This window comes from Haliaeetus albicilla, chromosome 6, assembly GCF_947461875.1.
Source record: "Haliaeetus albicilla chromosome 6, bHalAlb1.1, whole genome shotgun sequence".
Classification (NCBI taxonomy): Eukaryota; Metazoa; Chordata; class Aves; order Accipitriformes; family Accipitridae; genus Haliaeetus; species Haliaeetus albicilla.
In genome coordinates this window covers 3,291,997-3,314,945 of record NC_091488.1, presented here as the reverse complement: position 1 = coordinate 3,314,945, position 22,949 = coordinate 3,291,997, and the positions used below count along the sequence as shown (strand labels likewise).

Sequence of the window (22,949 nt, the reverse complement as noted above, 5' to 3'; positions counted from 1 at the left end):
AGTTGCTCTGCTACAATCCATCACATAAGAAAACTGTCACAAAGCTGAAATATGGCAAATTCAAAGTATTTGAATATTTATTTGATTAAAGTATAGAAGATTATCCTTATTTGGTTAAAGTACAGAAGATTATCCAGTAGAAGAGAAAGGTAATTAACATCTAATTTCAAAGCTTTTCAAATGAGCCTCATCCCAACCACACTGTAAGAGTTCTACACTAAAGAAGTTTCTCATTTTCATTCAAAAAGGCACACCTGGCAGACCAACAGTAACTGTATGAAAGAGAACAGAAGACAAAGAGGCACTCAGATCAAGCAAAAAACATATTCCCCTCTCTCTTCCACATGTGCTTGCAGTCATGTCATCAACTAAGTAACATCTGACTAAATGAGGTACACTCACCCTAACAGAGAGAGGTAATTTAACAGGTTAGACAGAGGAGAAAAGATATTTAAATTGCCTGGAAGTTGAGCAATAAAAACAACTTACAAAGCCTGTAGCATACAGACTTCTAGAGTGACTTTTTAAAAGGGTTTGCTGACACTGCTGGTGGTTGAATCTTCAAGCTTAAAAACAAAATCATCATGCAGGTAATTTTTCTACAACGGCAGAACAAAATCTCCAGTCTAAGCTGGTCATTTACAATGGGCCTGTCTTCCACCAGGTTAGAGAGTCAAGCTCCCAGCACAGCCACAATGCACATACCGTTGGGACTTCTACAAAAGATGTTGCCTACTTCGAGAGAACATCTGCTGTTTCTGGTATTCAACATTTTATTTCCATATGTTGCAAGCATCCTTTTCTCCTAAGGCTTTTCACTGTGCTGCAGAAGAAACCACAAGCAACAGTAGGAAAACAAAATAACCAACAAAGACTTCTATGGGATCCTTCAAGGACATGACAAGTTTTCCAAGCATCTTGGTAATAAAAGGAAGTGTTTCATATATTAAGAGAAAATACCAAAAGCTGTTACCAATACAGAAATTCTACGTGATGAGAATACTAAAGATACCGGCTAGTAATAAGTCTTCAAAAACTGGGTAAACTAACATGGAGTGAAAGTCACTTCGAGGCTCATGTCAGAGCCAAGCCTACTTAAAAACCAATGAAAAAGGAGAAACATTAAAAACAGCAAACTCTTTGTCTTTCAAAGGATGACATTTCACAAAAACCACTTTTGATCTCACCAGCGAGCAATATCTGAGGGGCTTGTGAGGCAGACATCTTCCATACTAACGTCTCCCTATAGAAAAAGCAGGGACAGCTATACCCAAGAAGCGTAGATGTCCCATGAATCCAAGTCAGTCATTCTCAGTGAATGCTTGGAAGGCAGAGGTTACAACACTTTAAGATTAGCTGTTCCTCGCCCCCCTCCGCCAAAATAACAGATGTATCTTGGAGCAGAAGCAGCTTCAGAAAAACACTCCAATTGCTGCTCCTGCTGCGGAGATGGGAATTTATGATGGGCTATGGGAAGCACCCCACTGGCCTCAACTCTGAAACACCAATGAGGGCTGCATCGTAAAGGACTTGCACACTGTGAGGGACTGCGAAGCATACCATAAAACAAGAACACCAAATTACAATCTTAATCTTGCTTCCAAGCCCTGTATTTTCAGCCCTCAGCATAGATCTTCCCCCCACAGAAAGCATTAGGTGTCAAAAGGTTCATAGACTTGGCTCACTGATTGATTCCTAGTCTAACTGATTTGTAAGGCTAATTAAGACATGGCCAAACTGTGTCCATGTCTTACTTAACATTAGTGTTCAAGCAAGTTTCACACAATCTGATTAAAATTGACTAAAAGTGTCTTACTTCAGTAATCACTTAGACAGAATGAATTTTACATTAGCAGGATCAAGCACACGTCAGGCCTCAGTGGAAATGAAAAGGGCTTATAGTAATAGGATTTATAAATCCACCACATTAGGTTAATGGCTAAATGATTTACATGTAACTTTTCCCCCTCCTCCTCACCCTTCAACTCACACACAAAAAAATCCTATATTTGGCACTTCTAACTATGAGTGCCAAGGCAAAAACAGCCGTTCCTTTTAATTAGCTGAAAATTAAAAGCCACGAGTGATCCTTCATTAACTCTTTCACAGCAGAAATAATCAATTAGATTTTTATAAAGCCAGGATGCTTGAAGACCCTAATGACCCGTTTCAGACAAATGCAACGAGCTATCTACATGCGCATAATGAAGCTCGAATGGTTTGAACCAATAAATATGCAACTGATAAAAGTGAGATCCTTATAAAATTGGCAGTAATCGAGTTCTTCATATGACTATTTTCAATTGTAGAGAAGACTCTAAAAGCCCTTGCTCTTTCTCAGCCAGCAGCAATTCAATCCAACAGTTAGTAGCAGTTACTAATGACACTGGAATATAGATGGCTTAAAGCCAACCCTCCCCCTTTGCGAGTGCTGGAATGTCCTACACCATGTGGTAAACCAGGTGCTTTGTTTTGTTCTTTTGGCAGCTGAAGCTTTCATTTTCTGGAAATTTGAAAACAAAGTCATTCAGCTGAGCCCCTGCAGCAGCAGTCACTTGCATCTGCTACATTTACTGGATACAGGCATGGAAGAAGTTCATCCACAAGTCCTACCTGTCCCCCACCTCTCCCAAAAGCTAATACCAGGTCAGGTGGGAAGAGCAAAAGTTCAAGTTAAACGCACGCCACCCTTGTTATTCAGCAAAATTAATTAAAAATTGTCGGATAACAAGGTCAACATTTCTCAATGATACAGTGCTTTGCATTTTCAGGTCACTGTACAGACATTAATAAATGAATCCAACACCAGGATTAAGGTTAACTGCCAACACCATATGTTTAAAAATAACTTATCAAGCATCTACCCGTTGTCACCAGGCACAATTACATTATCACCACCTCACTTTCTTTTCATGGCATTAGGAGGCCGGCCAGCCAGCCAAGCAGCACCCCCTCCCCTCCCCTCCTTTACAGCCCAGGTCAGGAACCCAGTGCCCCTACACATCCAGGGGTACCAAAAAGTTAGGGTTTATAGACATCAGTCTGCTCCTCTCGTGGAAATTACTGCAATTTATTTTTGCTCCGAACAAGGTCTATGTTAGATGAAAGCACCTCAGAAGGAAGCGGCGTGTTTTCCAGCCCTGGCCCTGTGGCCCAACAATAGCAGCAGTGGAGCCCGTCCCCAGTCCTCCCCTCTCCCCCGGTCCTCTCCTCTCCCCCGGCCGCTGGGGTATCGGGTTCACATTCTTTCCCCACAAACACTTGTCCGGTGTCACACAAAAGAGTGACCAACAAACCTGATACAGGGCCGTTAAATTCAGACAGCAAGGCACCACACAATGACCTTTAGAAGAACGATATTAACAGGTGGCTGGTGTCTAATACAAATAATTATATTACACTTTAGCAGCGTGGACCAAAGTGGAAACACATTGTCTTGTCATCAGCAATTGAATAAGCCAAAGTAATGTTACCAGAATACCCTTTTAACACTCCTCTCTTACCTCCCCAACTACAGAGAACACCTCCCATCACGGAGCAGGGCCAATGAGCTCCCAACTCTATCACAAGGTATTTCATTTGAAAATTTCATCAGGGTATCTGACATGTCCATCTCTAAGCAAAAACAGCCCCTCCATCCTTTGGAGATCACACAGGAATCCTTCACAATTAAATTCAAGTGTTGCTTATTAATTTACCGTCTTTCCTCTTGGAAGCAGTCCACTGAAAACACATCCCTACTTCAACTAAGAAGAAAGAAGCTGGTAACATAGGTGCCCCTCAGCAAAGTTCTTCAAAACCTGGAAGAGAAACTACGCTACAAGTGATGAAATTAATTGCCCCTGCTCACTAATTAGTTTTTCCAACATCAATCATCTCAAGTTAGCAACAGTTTTCATCAACCTTTAACCCTGAGACGAGTCCCTGTTTTGACAGGACAGACAGCTGTGGCGAACGTCCGCAACATTTTGGGACAGACAGCGATTTCCGACCACATCCACAGCCAAACTCCACCTTGCTGGGGCACAGAGGGGACCCACGGCATGCACCCCCCCAGCCCTCGCGAGGCTCACACAGCCTGGGTGCATGCCACCGGCAAGTCAGGCTGCACCGCGCGGGGCCAAGCGGCAGATCGGTTTCCTGTCAGCTGCGACACGGCCGACACTTAAGCTGCTTAAAGGCTTCTCATTCTTTGCTTTAGAAAGGGGAGGGCAGGTTCAAGGACACTCCAAGCTTGTCAAGTGTATAGTAGGGAGAAAGCTAGGAAACCACACCTCAAAACAACAGGGTAAGCGGTAACATACAGCTCAAACGTCCCCACACAGACGGACGGTGGAAGTACTTGGAAAAACAACAAAAAACCCACCTACAGAGAAATACAGCGAAGACAGACTTAACTGCTTAATCTTTCATGCAGTGGTGCAAGCCGTCTCAGCCTTCTGCTCCTACAGCAACAAGCCACAAGCAGCACATTCATTAGTTCATTAGGGAGCCGCTGGCGAATGCCTCGGTTGGGCTGGAAGAGCAGAGCAGGGAAAGAATAAAAGGAGCACTGGCGCAGGAGATGCTGCTGGGTACGTCTCAGCAACTGCAATACACCACTCATGGCCAGAGCATCCTGACAGACCCAGAACATCATCCCTCCCTTCCTACCTCCCAGGCAAAAAGCAGGTCCTTGCTCTCCAGGCAGAAAATGGCCCCTCCATTTGGTTTACCCAGAAAACAAACCAGAGTCTGGCCAGCAACTCCCACTTTCATCCTCTTAAAAGAAAAGCCAGTTTGGAGCAGCCAGGCGAATGCTGCTGGCTGGCACCTGCATCACCCTGGAGTTCATCAGCAGCTGGTCCTCCCCTCCTCAACCCACCCCATACCCTGAACACCTCACTTGAATTCAAACAGCTGTGAGAGTTGAATTTTACACAACAGGTTTGGGAACTTGATTCCAGGCTCCCACCTCGATCTATAAGCAACATGGCATTCAACTAGAGAGGCCAAAAAAGAAGAGCAGTGGTGATGACAAATTTGGGAAGTGACTGGAAACACAAAATGTGGATGCTTTGGCAGCAAAGACATCTAACACTTTGGAAGGAAGGGAAGGAGAAAGAGAGCTATTAAAACAGACAAGAATTTGTAAGGAAGGCAAGTCAGCAAGAAACAAAATCCAGTTGTACAATACGCCTCCAGTATCCTTATACATATAAGTACGTAAGACCTGCTCTAAAAGGTTTTCCTCCACCACAAAGAAATCCCACCCCTGTGGAGTCAGCGGCATCTTTTTCTACGTTTTCTGCCTGTTAAGGAGATATGTGAGTAAGTTTTGGCTCCCCTGTCTCTATTGTACATGGTTTTTTCTGTGTCTTCAGCTCTTCATTTATTCCTTTACCTATTTATTCTTTTTTAATATTCTGAACCCTGGAAACAACAGCAAAACCACAGAAGACCTACCCCCCAAAAAAAAGTGTCAAACAAGCAGCATCCATACTACAGTGACATGGCTAAATTATGTATAAACATATGAGTCAAAGCATCGCCTCAAGAGTTAATGCTTGACTAAGGTACGTTGAGGTAAAAGAAAAGGAGGGAAGTGGAAGGAGAAAAAAAAATAATAATAATTAGATCAACTTTTTCTAGATCTTGACTATGTGACACTTGGGGTAAGAAGGCCCCTTGTTTTCTTTCTTTCTGAACCACGCTCGGGCATTCAGGCCTCTCTGACACTTGAATAATTTCAAGACTGAATTGAGACAAGTGAAGCATCACTTTCTCCTTGCACAATGCTTTACAGAGATGTAGACTACAGCAAACAATTTCCTTAAAATAAACTAAAGATACAAGATTGTGCTCACCTGGGAAGGAATTACAGGAAACCTCTTATAAACATCAAGTACATGAACAAAGAATCCCCTGAGCATTAAACAAGGTAAACATTGAAAGGTCCAATCTAAGGGATTATTGAGTACCAATTTTTAAGTACAAATATTTTTATGTTGTGCCAGATGGGTAATACACTGTTCCTTCTCTGGCTGACCACACATAACTTCTTGTAATTATGCAGCATTACCTTTATCAAAGATACCCAATTCATTCAAATTCTATCCGAGTCATCTGTCACATAAATTATAAGATTTCAGTGTGGCAGAAGACTGCAGTGATTCCTTATTGACCTTCCTGTATAGCACATGGGCCGTAAAATTTTACTAAATAGTCTCTACTTCAAGCCTGTAACTTCAGGTTGAGTGACAGCATAATTTTTAGAAGCAAGGCATATGATCTTGATTTAACACAAATGATGGGAAATCCACAGCTACCTCTATGCAACTCCTTTGCCACAAAGTTAAAGAACTGAAACATGGTTCATTTATGCTGCCAACTGCAGGGACTCTGAATCTGCACCAACAAACACAAGAAGCTGATCACATAAGAGGACCCGTAAGACAGTGAGGAGGAAAGAGGAGGAAGAGTTGAACTACAGATGCCAAGCCAAACCACACACATTTGGAACATCAGACATTTACAGAATTTTGATTCTTGGCTCCTCTGACTGGTAACGGTCTCTGCCACAGCAGGAAACCAAAACAACACAATTGCTTCAACACTTTATGAAGAAAAACTGAAGCAGCCTGCAGTCTACCACATGGCTAAAAGGCCTACTAAGAAATCCAGGACTGAGTCATAAAGCCCAGCCCCCTAAAAGCACACATCACAGTCCAATTCAAAAGGATATCTGGCTCCCTTTTAAATAAGGTGAAGTTGTTTTTTTGGTGTTTTCTTTGTCACTTCACTGGCCATGACAGACAACTTAAGATAGATATTTGTTCCTCATTGAGCCTCATTTCAGGGCCCCTATCACTATTGCCTTAAAAATAAATTATGTTTCCAAGGGAACTCCTGGAGAAAAATGTATTTTGTTGGCTCAGAGAAGTCTTGTCACAATGGCTGCTCGATTATTCCCTTGAGGTAGACAGACTAAGTAGGAGGCTTTATCATTATTGAAGCAGATGGGTTATTAGACACGACACCAACAATTTTAGTAGATTCAAACAAGGAAACTTGGTTTCAAGGCTGAAATATCAAAATGAATCCACTGTGGAGGAACCCTCTACCTTATCAAATAGATGCACTTGATAGATACCATTAATAGCATCACATCTACAGTGCAATGATTTAACAAAGTATTCTTACTTGTCCTTCCTCGCTGAAAAGTGTAAAACAACTGAAATGGGCATTTAGGTTCCTCTACATCTTTGCAGGTTGCACATAAATTAAGCTGCAGTGTCCAGTACTTCCACATTTATAACTCCTCACCTGAAGGGTAATGGTTATGAGAAAGTCACGAGGATATTTCTTTTCTGCACTCCTCATCTTTTTGATTCTGGGCAACTACAGTCTCTTACAGGAGAAAATTAAATGTTGCAATTGTAAATACTAAAAATGAGAACAAAAAAGCACCCTAAACAGTAGGTTTAATACCATAGCTTAAAATACGCAAAATTAAATCCTACCTTCAGAACTGTTCCTATAAAGTTGACCCACTGCATGTGCGTCAGTATTTAAAGTCTTTATAATGTCTCTGCATACTCCAGATTCTAACTTGTAAGCTGACACTACTCAAAAAGGGCAAAATTACTATGGCTACAAAGAACCATCCACTGTAAAATTCCGCAGATGCTTCTAATAAAACACACTAAGCAGCCTATCATGCAAAGTACTTATCCACCCTTTTCACTTGAAACACAGTGACATCTTTAAAATTCGTACATGAGACATGTCCATCTACAAAGTACACTCCTAAACCCATTAAACTTCTTCTCAATCTCTACTTTAAGAATGTAAGTGACAGAAAGAGAAAAGTAAGGAGATCTATCTAGTGGTTAGGCTTTTTCATTCCTGGAAACAGGAGTTTCTGGGATGGAATAAATACCTGACCTGTTCCGTGCAGTTCCTGAAAGATGGTCCTAAATAAAGATTTGCATGCTGTCTGTAAAGAGGGACTTAAAATAGTATCAGAACCCAGATCAAGACACTTAAAAATCTGGAGATTCAGCACCTGAACCTTCTCCTGATGGCATTTTGGAGAGTGACCAACAAGAGGTGCATGTTGGCACTATTCAGTCATACTGCTATTCCACAGTCTCACCATAGTAATTTTTCCTTTTTTCACTCATGAAAGTCATCTTCACTTGTAATTAATTTCTGATATAAGCCCTACCATCTTAAATATGAACTTAGGTATTAAATATTTATTACTTAATAATCCTTTATACTTACTAGATCATATTACTCCAGTAAATTTATTATTTCTCCTATCAGACACTTGTAGGCTGATACAAGCCACATTGTAGTACACTAGTGGCAAACAACAGAATAACTATTTAGGGGTTAAATTCCTATGGAGTCTAGCAATTCCCATGACTCTAAATTTTCCATTTTAACCAAATCACAACTTCTGTTCAAAAAAAGTTTAATGAATGTGTATGCTAGGTATTTAGTCTATTCTAGGAAAATAAGAGATGACCTTCACTCTAGCAGCAACTGGTTTATACTGTCCAGCTATGCATACAAAGGCATTCTGTGTTTGCTTTGATGGCTTGCACATGCCAGGGGTTGATGTCATTGATAGATTGCGGCTATTCACATTGCTATCGTTCTCACACAAAAACTTTATTAGCATAACAGAAGATCTGAAAGTGTGCTATCCCACTTTCTAAAAATCTTCCCCATCTGCTGCTGGGTGACATACGTAGATCACCTTCCCTTGCCTATTCGCTAGAATTCAGCGGGCACTCGAACTCCGCGGGAAGGGTCTGGCCGCATCTGTCTTGCGAGCAAGGCTATTGTTTATGAGATAATTACTCTGGCCTTGTTAACTTGCAGCAATAATCGAGAATGAAATCACCTAATAATCCAAGTTACCTAGTAATATAGCACATTATAACAGCAATGATTGCATATAAACTTTGAACCCCCTTTAGTGCCAATTAATTTCAAGAGCATTAGCACCAACAGTAAACGAATACGAAGCAGTTTAACTAATTAAAGCTTACTACGTAATAGGCTTGTAGCTTCAATTATCATTTTTCATGTTAGTCATCTGAAACAGTAATGATATGTACCAGCTGGAAAACATTTAGAGCAGGGCCTGCCTAGTCCCACAGCAACAGGTAAATGGAGTAGATTTTGAAACTATGTCATGCACTTTCCTAGGAAAAGTGCTAACTAAGCCTTATCAACAGAGACAAACAGCAGATGGCAACAAATGTGCCAAGAGACATTTCATCCTCCAGGAAGAGTTCAACACAAGGCATCAGCAAAAAAGGAGCAGAGCTGGAAGCACGACTTCCACAGAGCTTACCCAGCTGCTCTCTTCCGTAGGAAAAAAAAATGAAGAAAAAACCCCCAAACACAAAACCAAAACCCAAACCTAGTCAAGCAGTGATTCTCATCCTAATGTACAGGCTTCACATATAGCCAATCTACATTTCTTTCCCAGGAAGTCCAGTACCAGGCACAGAACAGCAAGGCAGCTGAAGCCCTTTTCTCTACGAGAAGCTTCGTTCTCAGCCCCCAGTAAAAAGGAGTTTATTTAAATCCAGACATTGAATCACAAGTTTGACTTACAGAAAGCTCAATACTTTTTTGCTGTTTTAATTGTATGTACAGAACAGAACTAATTATCCAAGCTTTTTTGACTTCTTGCACAGTTTTGGACTCAATAGACTCACAAAACTGCTTGCCCTTCAGCATGACACAGTATTTCTCTTTACCAGTTCTGAGCATTCAGTGTTTCCAAGTTATTTTTGTGACTTCAAGACCCATAGCTATCCTTCTCCAGATTGTTTTATTTTATTCTTGACATTCAACTTCTTAACGCACTGACAGAACTAAATGCTGAGGTAAAAGTCATTTTTCCGTGTCTCCTCCAGGTTTTAACTTCAAGGCTCTGCAGTTATCAGAGAAGCTGCTAGTATTTTTTGACAAATAATCTCCTCTTGAACTACCCATCAACAATTCCACTCCGCCCTTCATTCCAGCCCCATCCCCGTCCCCAAGTAAGCACACACCAAAAAGTATGATTCAAGTACTCGTTTGGGAAGAAACATGGAAACAGGAAAGAGGAAAACAGAAATAAAATAATAAAAAGGAAATCCATTACTTGCTGTCTAGGAAAATCTATTTGCAGCTCATGCTACTCTTTTTTCCAAACACTTTAAGTACAGCTGACTTAATATTTAAGCACCTGTGCCTACTGCATTCAAAAAAGCAGTTAAAATCAAAACATGTAAAGGATTTCTTTCATTATGGGTATGCATATTGGCTCAGGTTTTCCCAAACTCCATCTCCCCCAGCACTCACGGCAACAACTCAGAAACTCAGACAACACCAACTCTTCCCTCCGTGGAACAAGTGCGAGTCACTGGTCTTTTTATGGTCGTTAACTGTAGTCCTAAAACAACTATTGGCCATGACACAAATATTGAAAATTAAAGACAAAACCCAACACCTCCATGTTATGCAAAGCAAGCAACAAGTTTGTTGTTTCTTCTTTTACATTTCAGAAACTTATGAGACCATACAAATCCAAACACCATTAACAATGCCTGCTTCCAACATTGTCTGAAGTGCTTAAATAGTGAAAGATGCATTATGTTATATAAAATTGCAAAAAAACCCTTATGCTCAAGAGCATATAGCAAGTCTATGATGTTCTACGTACAACACAAATTATTAATAAACTATTAACCCCAGTTCCTCTCAGAGAGTGTGGCAGACAGTCACAGAACAGGCTTTCCTTAAGATGGAAAAGGCCAGGGACAAATACTAAGTCAGTACTGATACTTGATAATTGTGATAATCTACTACCATGCATGCCTTACATGCTCTTCAAAGCAAAAAGGAGTTGCTTGGCTTAGCAGGGAGGCTGTCCCCTATTATGCAGACCAGCTGAGCCAAAAGCTATGCAGTACTGTATGGAATAACAGAAGGATCATTTCTGGAATAGTCAAATAAATGCCACTTCATACTGCTTTACCATCCAGATCTCTGACAGATCTATTCCTTTTCCCATTTTAAGGAAAAAAAAAAAAAAAAAAAGAAAAAAAAAAAAAGAGTGACGCAAGATCTACACAGGGAAGAAAATAACTGACTTTAAATAAGCTAATATAATAAACAGACAACAAACATTTATTCCTACAGTGAAAATTAACGAAAAGGAAACTGGGACAGCTGCACAGTCCAAAATTGGCACTGATTTTCAGAGAAGGAATAGGATCCCTGAAACTATTACTAGATGGCTCAGGAATCCCTGGCAAAAAATCAAACAGTTTCTTAAAAAAAAATTGCTGTAATTTAACACAGTATTTATGACAGAGCAAAGTGACACAAGCTTACACTCCAGGCTGAAAACTGAGACACACAAACAAAAGCCACAATTTATTAATCTTCCCTTGGTCAGCATGTCAGAAGCCCATCTTTCTAAAAAAAAAAAAAAAAAAAGCCCAAAACTAGATGACTTGCTCATATATGAAAGATGAGAGACTTTCATAATTATTTTCTTTAAATATTTGAGTAATCAAATCAAAGTTCAAGATCCACCAGATGGCAAAAGGTCTGTACACTAAAGGAGAGTGAGGGGGAAAGGGAGGGTTGTTTTTATTTGAATGGAAGAAAAAAATTTGTATTTGTTATGTGGTTATAAAATAAGCCAAGATTAGGACAGAATCTTCCACAGAAGCCTAAGGGCAATCAGTATCATTAAGAATGCTGTTAGATCCCTATAAAGCGCAAGTATCTCCTAGTCATTGAAGGAACCACTTTCATTAAGAAATTACTTGAAAGGAAGTAAAAGGAAAGCATCTGCCCCCCCCACACACATCAGGCATCAATTCCAAATATTCTAATCAATTCCAAATATTCTCTTCAGCTGGTCTTAAGAGAAACGCAGAAATTGTAGCCTACTGCAAAAAGATATCAAGGAACATTGGTCCAACCTAACAAATAGCATGCAAATAGGGAGGAAAATTTCATGTGTGCCAGCTTTTCCCTAAATTTTTTAGAATCAGTGGGAAGTTTCCCACTGTAGGAGTATCACAGCTAATTCAATTTATACATATACATATGTCAGCATAATACACTTTTTAAAAGTGGCAGCTTTTATAATCTTCCACCTTGATTCAGCAAGACATTTTTATTCCAGGATGAAGTGTTTCAGTTCCCTAAATTCAGCCTGATCTTGTTACAAGTCAGAAGTATTCTTCTGTGATTTACATAAAAGCATTTCCACTGAACTAAGCAGCAACTGACAGATAGGGTAAATGGGTTCCAGATAACATTTAAATAGCTGTACTAATTACACCACACAGAGATAGGAACATGATCCCTTACTCAAATCCTCAGAGTAACCATCCAGAACATTAAAGAGAGAAAAAAAAAAAATTGGCGTGAGCCATAAGACAGCATGTAAAGCAATTTAAAAAAAGCCCAAACATTCTGCGTAAAGAAGGTAATCTCTACTAATTAGACACCATAATGATCTTCTCACAATCTGTTAGAAGCAAGTAGTAGTTAATAACTTCACAGATTTCCTCCAATCCTTTCACCAGGAAGGAATGGCAGTTTCTAAATCATTACTGCTCTGTCATCCTGGACCACTGCCAAGAACGTGGAACTTCAGGACACCTGTCAATTAACATGTTCCTACTGAAGGCAGGCTCATCTTCCATCTTTAAACCTATTAAAAACTAGTGATCACAAAAAGCAATCAGATCAAAAGCCATGGCAAAATTAAAATTAGAAGTGGCTTCTTGAAGGACAACAGCCTTCAACAAAAAAAAAAAGAAAACCAACCCATGAAGAGTTATGTCTCTGCTGAAGTAACTATATACATACTTTGGAAGATGAACTACATGATGTAATAGACCTTTTTCCATCTCTAGCATCTGTGGTATACAGTAGTACATGCCAAAATGACTGGCCACCTGATGGACAATTGTGTATAAGAGTCAGATCTAAAGCTTTTCTCTAATCAAAGCTTTCTGCAGGGGTTCTCAGTCTAAGTACAGGCTTCTCATTGATTTTTCTTTAGCTCCAGGATGACTACTTTTAACTCTAAGTTGAAAAATATGAAGTTATGCATTGAACCAAAAAAAAAAAGGTATGATACACATTAAAACATCAAGGCAGAAGAGTTATTATGATTTAAAGAAACCAACAGATTTCTGAACAAATACAAAAATGGTATTTGCCTAAGTTTAAAGATGCTGATGATGTTGAGTTCTGAGGGAGACAGGAAGGAGAAAGGGGAGACATTAAGGAGGTCACATAGAAACCAAAACATCAGCTGTCATTGACTTGTATCTGGGTTGTTCAAAAATTAAAGGGTACAGCCAAAGAAGTTCTGGATTCAACAAGTAAAATTCCAACCACAGCAAAACCAACAGGAAAGTTACAATACATTTGAGCACAGGGCCGAGATGTCCCTGTGGTTTTGTGGCAGTCTTCCACATGCCAGTTCCAAATTGCCGTACAACAAAGCCTGTGACAGTTTGATATCCAAGTAAAATTAAAAGCATCAAGGAAGAAGAATGAAAACTGAAAACATCCTTTGCACTGAAATCAGTCAGAGAAAATACAAAATAAATTAATAGTGTGCCAACTGTGGTATTGCCTAATAGAATGAAGCTGCACACAGAACAATTCAGAGTACCAAACTGAAGGGCAAAACAGCCCATATAAAGACTGATTACTTTACCATAGTTATCCTTCTCCCTGGCAACTGTTCTGCAGATTCACTTTCCTCGGATAAAAAAAAAGTACCTCAAGGTCTTCTATATCTCTATCACAGAAACCCTTTTTACCAGGCATTTCAGGAAACATGACCCTGAACTTCATCAGTGTAGATTATTACACAGTCCTGCTTTTTCTGATAACTTCAGTAGTTTAAACTCGCCAATTTCCAGTCTGTTTCATGAACAAGGCAAGTAATTAGAAAGACAGCATGAACTTAACAAGGCATGATCAATCTGAGATGAATCAGCCATGCAACTGCTTGGCTATGGCTGTCTGCCCCTACCTGAGCAGAAATCAGGAATCATCATTCATAAAGGCTACATATCAAAAGACCACCTTTTTTTTCTTTCTTTCTTTTTTTTTTTTTTTTTAAACTAGGGCTTACCAAACATAATTAGCCAAATTTTAGAAGTTTCTCCAGTCTCATGTAATCCCCAAGACTAGCACAAGCTCACATAGAGATGACTGCCAGGGACTAATCCCCACAGTAAGGTTCAAATGACATTCCGACATTCCCCGTTTTTGATGAGCAGTGCTTGACGAGCACTGCTTTTCAGTGACACAAGTGGGAACCACTTCCCACCCCCAACAACCTAAAAAACTACGTCTTGCTCCTTTTAAAGTCTGTCAGTTAGAACATATGAAAACATAACAGACTAAACATGAAAGGTAAAGGGAACTGGATTTTATTTTTTAACTAATCCAGGTGTTGAAATAGGATTTTATGGAGCAACTGTTTCTAGTGGCTCAAATCAGCAAACACACAGAGTATCAAATTGTAGAGCAGATATCAACATATATAATTTAATCCTACTCCCTGAAACCTTACCCAGTAAGTTTGATAAAGGGCATAGCCTGAAGCTAAAGACAACCCTACCACCAGCAACATCTCCTGCATTGCATTATGCATAACCACTGGAAGGAAAGCAGACAGACAGAGCAAGCATAAATTAAGCTTTCACGTGCCTTTCAATCACCTATCATGCTCTAAAATTTGTGGGGATTTATTTCATCCAGCTTTGACACTGTCCTCTTTCTACTACAAAGGAAGTCTGAACAAATTAGCTTAGGCTAGATGCCTGACTTACAGGTTTCCTTGCTTCTAACATTGCTTGTTTACATTAAAAGATCTGCATCAGGTATGCCCCAGCTCATTAAACTACATCTACTTCTCAAGAATCCTTTGTCCGAAGCAGAATTCTCGATGTTGCCCACCAAGATCTCCTGTATCCTTACAAGGTACTGCACCTGCAGCAGAGACAGTCCACCTTCCACAGATAAATAAAGGTCTTGAACAAACTGTTTCATCTGTCTCCTAAGTGTATTTCAATGCTGAAAATAGCATAAGCTGTTCATGCATATCTTCTAAATTAAGCCAATGAATCTTGGCACAGGTCCAGTGAAAGGACATACATGCAAGAAACCACACAACCTGATCTATACAGCAAAACCTGCAACTGAAGTACTCAGGGCAAAGATCTTTTTTTTTCTTTTTTTTTTTTTAAGCTTTGAAACCAAAACAGCCTGGTAAGACAAGTATCACTGCTGAAATGTCTTCATTCTTCTAGTTTTCTTCAATTCAAACGACAAGTTGCTACTCTTGCATCTGTTGGATCTAGCTGACCTTAGTGGTAAATCTGAGCGTGAACTAAAGGAAATTCTAAACTGATGGTCATAAAACAATTTTGGTTCGAAGGAATCTCTGGACATCATCTAACCCAACCTCCTGCCTGGTGCAAGGCTACGCATCTCTGCAAAGAGTCTGACTTCTTCCTGATAGCCCCCATTAGGTTGTTGAAGACCACAACCAATTCCATTCTCAAGCTTTTTTTCTCCAGACTGAAGAAACCCAGCTCTCAGCCTCTCCCTATATGTCAGAGTAGGATCACCACCACCCTTAAATCATCACCTGGAAACAGCAGATCCAGTAGGCTCAAATGAGTATTCATCCAAGAGGATAAAGAATAGATCATGTAATTATGCATGGAGCAAAAAGCTTCTAACACAGTCTCTTGTACAACAGCAAGCTTTTGCACAGTGGGCAACATTCCCAGGAAATACATGAAACTTTTTGATTATGAGATCAAGGTGTCGTACCTTTGAAGGACAGTATGAATATTTATTTAAGTCTTGTGGGAGACAGACACTTCAGTTAGATCATTTTTCTATACTCTTAGGAATAGTGCTTGAAAAGGAAAATTATTTTTAACCCCTAATTTGAAGTCTCTTTTATTCTGAAAACTTTATTACCATCTAGGTAGACAAACCCATGGTTTCTAGAACAGGCCAACACCCAATTTAAGATAAATGCATGACGCAAATGAGTGAGGCAATAACACCCTGAAGAACAACTTCTGTTAAGTCTCAAAACCCAAAATATTTTATGGCAAGCTACTAATGAACTAAGAAAATGCAAACTGCAAAGACTTATAGTGCTAAACAAATACACAGGCTGGAGAAAAACATTAAGACAGCAGTTAGCATTTGTATTCTTCCAACCTTAATAGTGGGTATTGAAAAACTAATTTGTTCGAAAACGGAACCTAAGCAGTTTACAAATGGTGGTGTGATGTTGCAAAAGCTCTCACCTTCATGGTGAAGCTCCTGTGCTCCTGTATCTCCCTTTTATGAGACATCTCTATGCCAGTATCTGAAGAAGAGAACCATGAAAGGATCTCTGTCTTGTGAATCCCATAATCCCTACAGTATTCTAGATAGGATTAAAGGATTTCTTCAGTTATTCTAAAGCTGAAGCATGGCAAACTTTGGGGGCTGCAGGATTCAAGTGCATTCTCCAACCTTTTACTGCACACCTGAGAGTCCTTCCTGTTACCACGGGATATTGAGAGACAGCTCTACCTCTCCTGATCCTGAGGTATCAGTCCTCTCTACCCAACACACATGACTTCTACAAGGGGCTGTACTGTTACATTTCAAATATGGAGAATGTGCCAGAGACCTTGTTCTTTAAGGTCTCCCAGTACCCTGGTTTTCAGTTTTACCAGAATTTTGGGTGAGGAATACCTTGTTGTTACCTAGTCAGCCAGGTTAAGATAAGACTCAAGCAAAACCTGTGTCTTTTGGCAAGACAGGAACAAAATACAAGATAGGTAACCATAAGAAAACACAGAAGTACAGGAGAAGGAAAACAACAACCAAACAAAACCCCCATGTTCGTCCTAGTAATATGAACCCTACAGTTTCACAGTCAGGTGTGAGCTGAAAAAAGGCTGGTCATGCCTGGCGCCTTATATCTCATACCGGGTCTGCCCCCACTTTCTACCAGCTCTAAGAGCATGCAGTGAGTCACTGAGTCATTGATCCAACAGAAATCAATTTGGTTTTCCTCTAGACTTAGTTTTCAACTCAGATCACCAGGCTGATCCAACTCACCATGGGGCCGTGCAATTGCTATAACCTATCCATGGAAATCAGTAGTCAGAAAGTGAGAGGCACCACACCTCTTGTGATAGCACAATCTTAAAATAAGCAGTCACAAAAAAGAAAGTCTCTCTATTCATCTGACTTGCTGTACAATCAATCCGAATCTGATCAATCTTTCTAAACATTTCTTGGTGAATATCCATTAAATAAAACCTTTCTGTCCAGTGGAAAAAAAACCACACCACACAAAATAAAATAAAATACATTTTTTCCCTCCAGAGTGATTTCCTCCTCACCCAAAATATTCTGGCCATTCTTCTTAATTGAAATGTTTCATTTCCTCTTCTTGGAGATGCAAAAGTCTTTATCAGACCAGATGTCATCTCATGCACTTGACTAACAATAATAATATTTCATTTCAACGAATGTTAAGATGTTCCATAATTTTTCTACTACTTGGTACTCAGTTCGCATTTTCAGACTGTAAGCAGCCTCTCCTTTGAAATGTCTATTCTAACTCATTTTGGATATTAGCATGCAGAGTAACGTACATAGCTTTTTCACTAGCTCACAATTGCATACATAATGATAAATTTAACAACAGTGACAACTGGTTTGACCCCAACAGTTTCCATTTAGGAGCACTGAAACAATTTAGCACTATTTCTCATAAGATTTCAGTTTGCCATTTTTATATTTAAAAGCAATTAAGAAACTCTTTGCCTAGCCTTTGCCATCAAGTTCCATGTCTTCCAAAAATGTTACATTGATGTTGTATTCCCTATCTAAACATAGACAGCATGCTTCTATGAGACTTTAGGGGGCTCCTTTCCCTCTTTTAACAATCCCCTTTCTCCCCATACTACAACATGGAAGAAACCAGGAGTCTGACAACATCCCAACTCTTGTAGACTGTACAACCAATACTTCAGGTGCAATTAACAGAAAGTAGCTGATGATTGATTTCCCTGGATGAACAAGACTTTAAAAAAAAAAAAAAAATTGCAAGAAAAGAGATGCCTGGATTTCTTTACAGAAGACAATTGCAACAGACGGCCATTAACCTGCTTACTTACCCTTGCTTAATTTTTTTAAAATGAGCTCATCTTTCTCCACTTCATCTTTCTCCTCCCTCATCCATTCTTTTCCCAGACTGCAGCAATAACATGCTTTTATTCTTTCCTTTTGACTGCCACGGCCTTAAACTAATTATTAATTGAGAATGTATCTAAAGGATCTGAATGAGAAAGTTGGAATTAACCCAATTGCCTTTTTCCCCCTCTTATTTTGCATACTATAACACTAGATCTACCTGTTAGTACTGCTGAAAACAGCAAATGTGTTATTTTCCTTTCAAAGGCAAGTTTTCTAGCTGCTTGGGCAAAAATACGCAACAATGAAAAACAATGTGGAAAAAAGCAAGTACCTGGAAAAGGCCTCAGTTTTGAGTGGCAGCCATTAGCAACCAAGCTGCCTACAGATAAAATTCTCTCAACAACTTTGCTGTCCTGTAGGAAAAATCCTGCAGCAGAGGGCATCCTGCATTTGGGAAATGAGACAACTGACACTTCATCAAAAGACTTGTCCTTTAAAGAGGCCAGAAAGGCATGACCTTACACTGCCTGCTAGTGCAGAGCTGGCCGGTTGTACAACACCGACTCATCTTGTTTGCAGTTGCTAAATTACATTAAAGGACAGCTAAAAATATATTAAATATTTTCCTATTACTTTTCCATGCAAGCAACTGCCGTAGTTACAACAAGAGCAATGTCCAGGCAAACGCTTAGTAACATGGTGGGGTGGGGGAGAAGGTCCAGGAATCCTTCTCACACATTCCAGATCAATAATGTAATATTTGGATTGCAAATGCAGAAAGCATTCTTTTTTAATTTGTTGTAAGAACAGGAACCAATGCATTTCTAATGATGAAAACAGGAAAACATTTACATTTTCCAAAAAGGTCAAACAGATCTGAGCTATAGTTCTAAATTCCTCCCACCTCAAATTTTTGCCTGTTTTTTTCTTCCAAAATACACCGAAACTTAACCAGTCTACCTGTAATGTACAATACACTAAATTCTGACAAATTCACACTGATATGCCCCACCTTCCCTGCTAGAGATGACCCACAACTGAAAAAAAATAAACAAGGAGGACCCGTTTGAAAAAACTGATAGTCAACGTTTAAAACACTTGGTGACAAAAATGAAAGTCTTAATTGATTAATGATCTCAAGGTCTCTATCGCCATCTAGTGAAAACTCACTACCATTACTCCACTCTCCATGTAAATTACACCTCGTTCACTGCAATCCCACACACTAACCTCTCTGCGGGATCCAGCCTACATATGGCCAGAGTTGTAAGGCTTTGCTACATTTCTGCTGCATGTCTTAAGGTAAATAAAGGTCGAGCACTAGCTCCTATCTCGCCAAGGCTGACTGCAGAGAACTAAACTCTTATAGGTTACACTCTGTCCTAGCACTGTGATCGGGCTTTAGAAATGGCCTTTCCACAGCATATTTAATACTTCTGCCATCAAAATGAAGTAGACACGTCAAACACTAGCATAGTTATAAGCAAGTTTTAAAAATGGCAATGTGTAATTACAAGAATTTTTAGTCACCGTAAGGAACCCCATGGCAGCTCCACTACTTTTAGTGCATTGGCATTGCCAAAGCACAAAGAGAAGTTACAGTCCACGAGAGGTAGTACAAAGCACTCGGCATCAGACACTTGCAGTACTCAGTCTTCCTACAGCTTCAGTGAAAGGGTCTTCAGTCACACAATTAGAAAGCAGCAATTTAAAAAGTCATCAAAACTCATTCTCTCAGCTACGTCAAAACCGAATGCTACAATGAGCTTCAAGAACTTCAACTTGAAATATCTATTTCCCACTTTCAATTATTCTGCTAAGACTTAGAACTGAACTGTAATTGTGTTAGTGCAAATATTAAGTTCAGTTTTCATCCCACACAGTATTTTTCTCACTTAGACATCTACAAGACTACCTGCGTTTACTCAGGTCCCCTCCACAACAGTTAAAAAAAAAAAAGTTATCAATTACTGATCATCAGAAAAGGCCATTTAAATTTAGACTAAGCACATTTTTCCATAATAGTTATTTTTTAATTAACCTTTGCATAGAGAGAATCCAAATCTCCTAATACTAAACATTTACCTCTTTTATATTAGCATTAGTGGCTAAGAGGAAATCTGTGAATAGAAAGACTAATATAAAATTTTAAAGTAGTATTTCTCCCGATTAAATATTTCAACTTAAAAAAAAACCGGAAAACTAAGGTGTCATCTTTGATGGCAAAAACTACTACTCAGGAAATAAGGAACTAATAAAGCTGTTTGTGTTTATTTACGACCTACCTAAAAATGCTCTGCAGAAGAGAGCATATACAGTGTATTTAATCAGAATCTATCCTACTCACACAGAAGCACAAAATGACAGGTCATCCTGAAAAATTCTCGAATTTTCAAAAGTTTGTTATCTCCACAGTATCCAGAGTAATGAATACTAATCTATCTCAAAGAATGGGAAAAAAGATAGTTTTAGCTCTACAGGAGGTGCTGTATTGCACAGAAAAGACTTACCAAGACAGTAGTGCCCCACTGAGCTCAGCACTAGTGCTGCCAGATGCAGACTGGCTCCCATAGACTTTGGCTGGCATCTCTGCTGTGCTCCCAGCAGCCCTGTTTCACAGAGGAACTTCTAGACCGGCACTGGGTACAAGACACTTTCAGGCAACACTGTGCCACAGCGTTAAGTTCTTCCCCAAACTCAGAGCAACTACAAAACTGGAGATTCAAATGTGTGTAAAGGCTTGGCAGAAGAAAGCCCAGGTCTAGCACAACCAGAATTTAAGAGGTAAGAAATCCTTTCCAACCAAAAACGAACTATGTAAGACAAAGTGTCTCAAAGTGCTACCTAGGACATCCTATACCACCTATTTAGGATTCTCCCATTCCACCATCACTTTGGAACATAATGCAGGAACACCAAAATTTCATGCACCATTATCTCATAACTGCTAAGTCACAGACAATTGAGAATAAACTGTATGTGCAAACAAAAAGTATGTTTCTCCCTTAACAGAGGCCAAAAGCCCAAGAATCCATACAATACCCAGTTTGTGACAGGTGCTCCATATGACTAATGGAGATCATGAAAAAACCCAAGAAATCAAATTCATGACTTGTAAAATACTACTAGAAGATATAAAGCTATGATACTCAAATGCTTTGCATACCAACCTGATAGATAAATACATCAGAATCTTACAACAACAACAAAGATACCACTTCCTTAAAGAAAACAACTTTTGAATTCACATGGATGCATAGCGCATTTACAGTTATCAAACCTGGAAATTATTTCCTAGTTAAATATGTGTGTAAGGTTAAACATACTGGTTACATAAATTGGGAGGACAGCAAATGTGGGGTTATCTCTAGAGAACTATTTAGATAGGAAGACTTTTACAAACAAGGATGTGTTATCAGAAACAAAATCCCCCTATGCACATCAGTTGGGGGTTGTAAATGGACCTTCAGCACATCGGGTAGTCCACAGCAAGGAGAGCTGTGCCCTCACGTCACAGGCAGTATGTGCCTCTGAACATAGACATGAATTCATCCATCTCCCTGCTCAACTAAAAGGTTGACCCGCCATCCTGTCATGTCTGTTCCTGGCATCTTTGCAGGTTCCTGCTTGGTATCCTCTTCTATAAAGAACTACTATGAAGCATCATGAAAAAATGTGTTTTAAGACACTGTGTATCAGTGGTACATTTTTGATCTTTAATGATTATTTTTCCCACTGAGACCAAACTGATGTGATCTGTATTCAGCTGTCATCCTAATCAACAGCAAATGTAGTTTTGCCTATAAAGTTAAGAGCGACTCTTAAAATAAAATCTGGCCTCTTGAAGCTAATGCAAAGCTTCATTTTACGGAACAAACAAACATTTTCTGAAAATAAGGCCCCGATACATAATCCATTGTCACCATTTGATTAATTAGCCCTGTCACAAACTTGAGGGTTTTAGGAACTCAGCATACCAGGGCACAGGACAGACTGGCCAAAGACAAGCTCATCTAAAGCTGAAGCATACCACTGAATCAAAGACTAATCCATCAAGCAGAACTGTAAATTCAAGGAAAATGTGAGAGCAGCCTTGATTTTTTTGTCACGATAATCTGGTCCATTGAAACTAAGCAGTTTAATTCAAAATAAGGCTCTAGCTAGAGCTTCAACTTGTCGTACTTTTTGACACATTTATCTGATTCTTTTCTAGACACCAGTTTCATTTTTTTTTTCTCCAACATCTGCAGTACAACATAAAAACTACAGTTCTGAAACCAAAAGCAGGTTTGAAAACAAGACCATTCTCCTATTCAACGAAAAACTAGGTGGCTTAAATTCACCCTTTTTACATGTGTGTGTAACCTGTTTAATGACTTACCTCTCTCCCTTTATGTGTCACCAAAGCAGCCAAAGGCTTGGCATAGAATCTGCTGTAGGAAAATCCCAGGCAGCCATACATACTGTTAGCGGTGAGTTTCAAAGCTTTCTGTCTGATATCATACTGAAAAGAAACATAACCAACAAAAATGGTACAACCATAGGCAACAGAGAACAAAACTCAATGTTCACAATTACATTCACAGCTTTTTATATAGTCTGCAGCAATGATGGGCTGAAAGTAAAGCACATTACAATCAGTGCTCACTACTAATCATCCCTATTCTGCAAGGCTGATCAGGGCA

General features: G+C 39.5%; 1 protein-coding gene across 1 annotated transcript in view; it reads right to left on the bottom strand.

The window, feature by feature from the left end:
* The window catches only part of POLA1 (DNA polymerase alpha 1, catalytic subunit), a 201,324-nt gene that overhangs the window by 141,582 nt on the left and 36,793 nt on the right, over nucleotides 1-22,949 (bottom strand). The window contains exon 26 of the mRNA XM_069784870.1: nucleotides 22,646-22,768. Within this exon, the coding sequence (XP_069640971.1) occupies nucleotides 22,646-22,768 (123 nt within the window). The remainder of the gene's footprint in view (nucleotides 1-22,645; nucleotides 22,769-22,949) is intronic.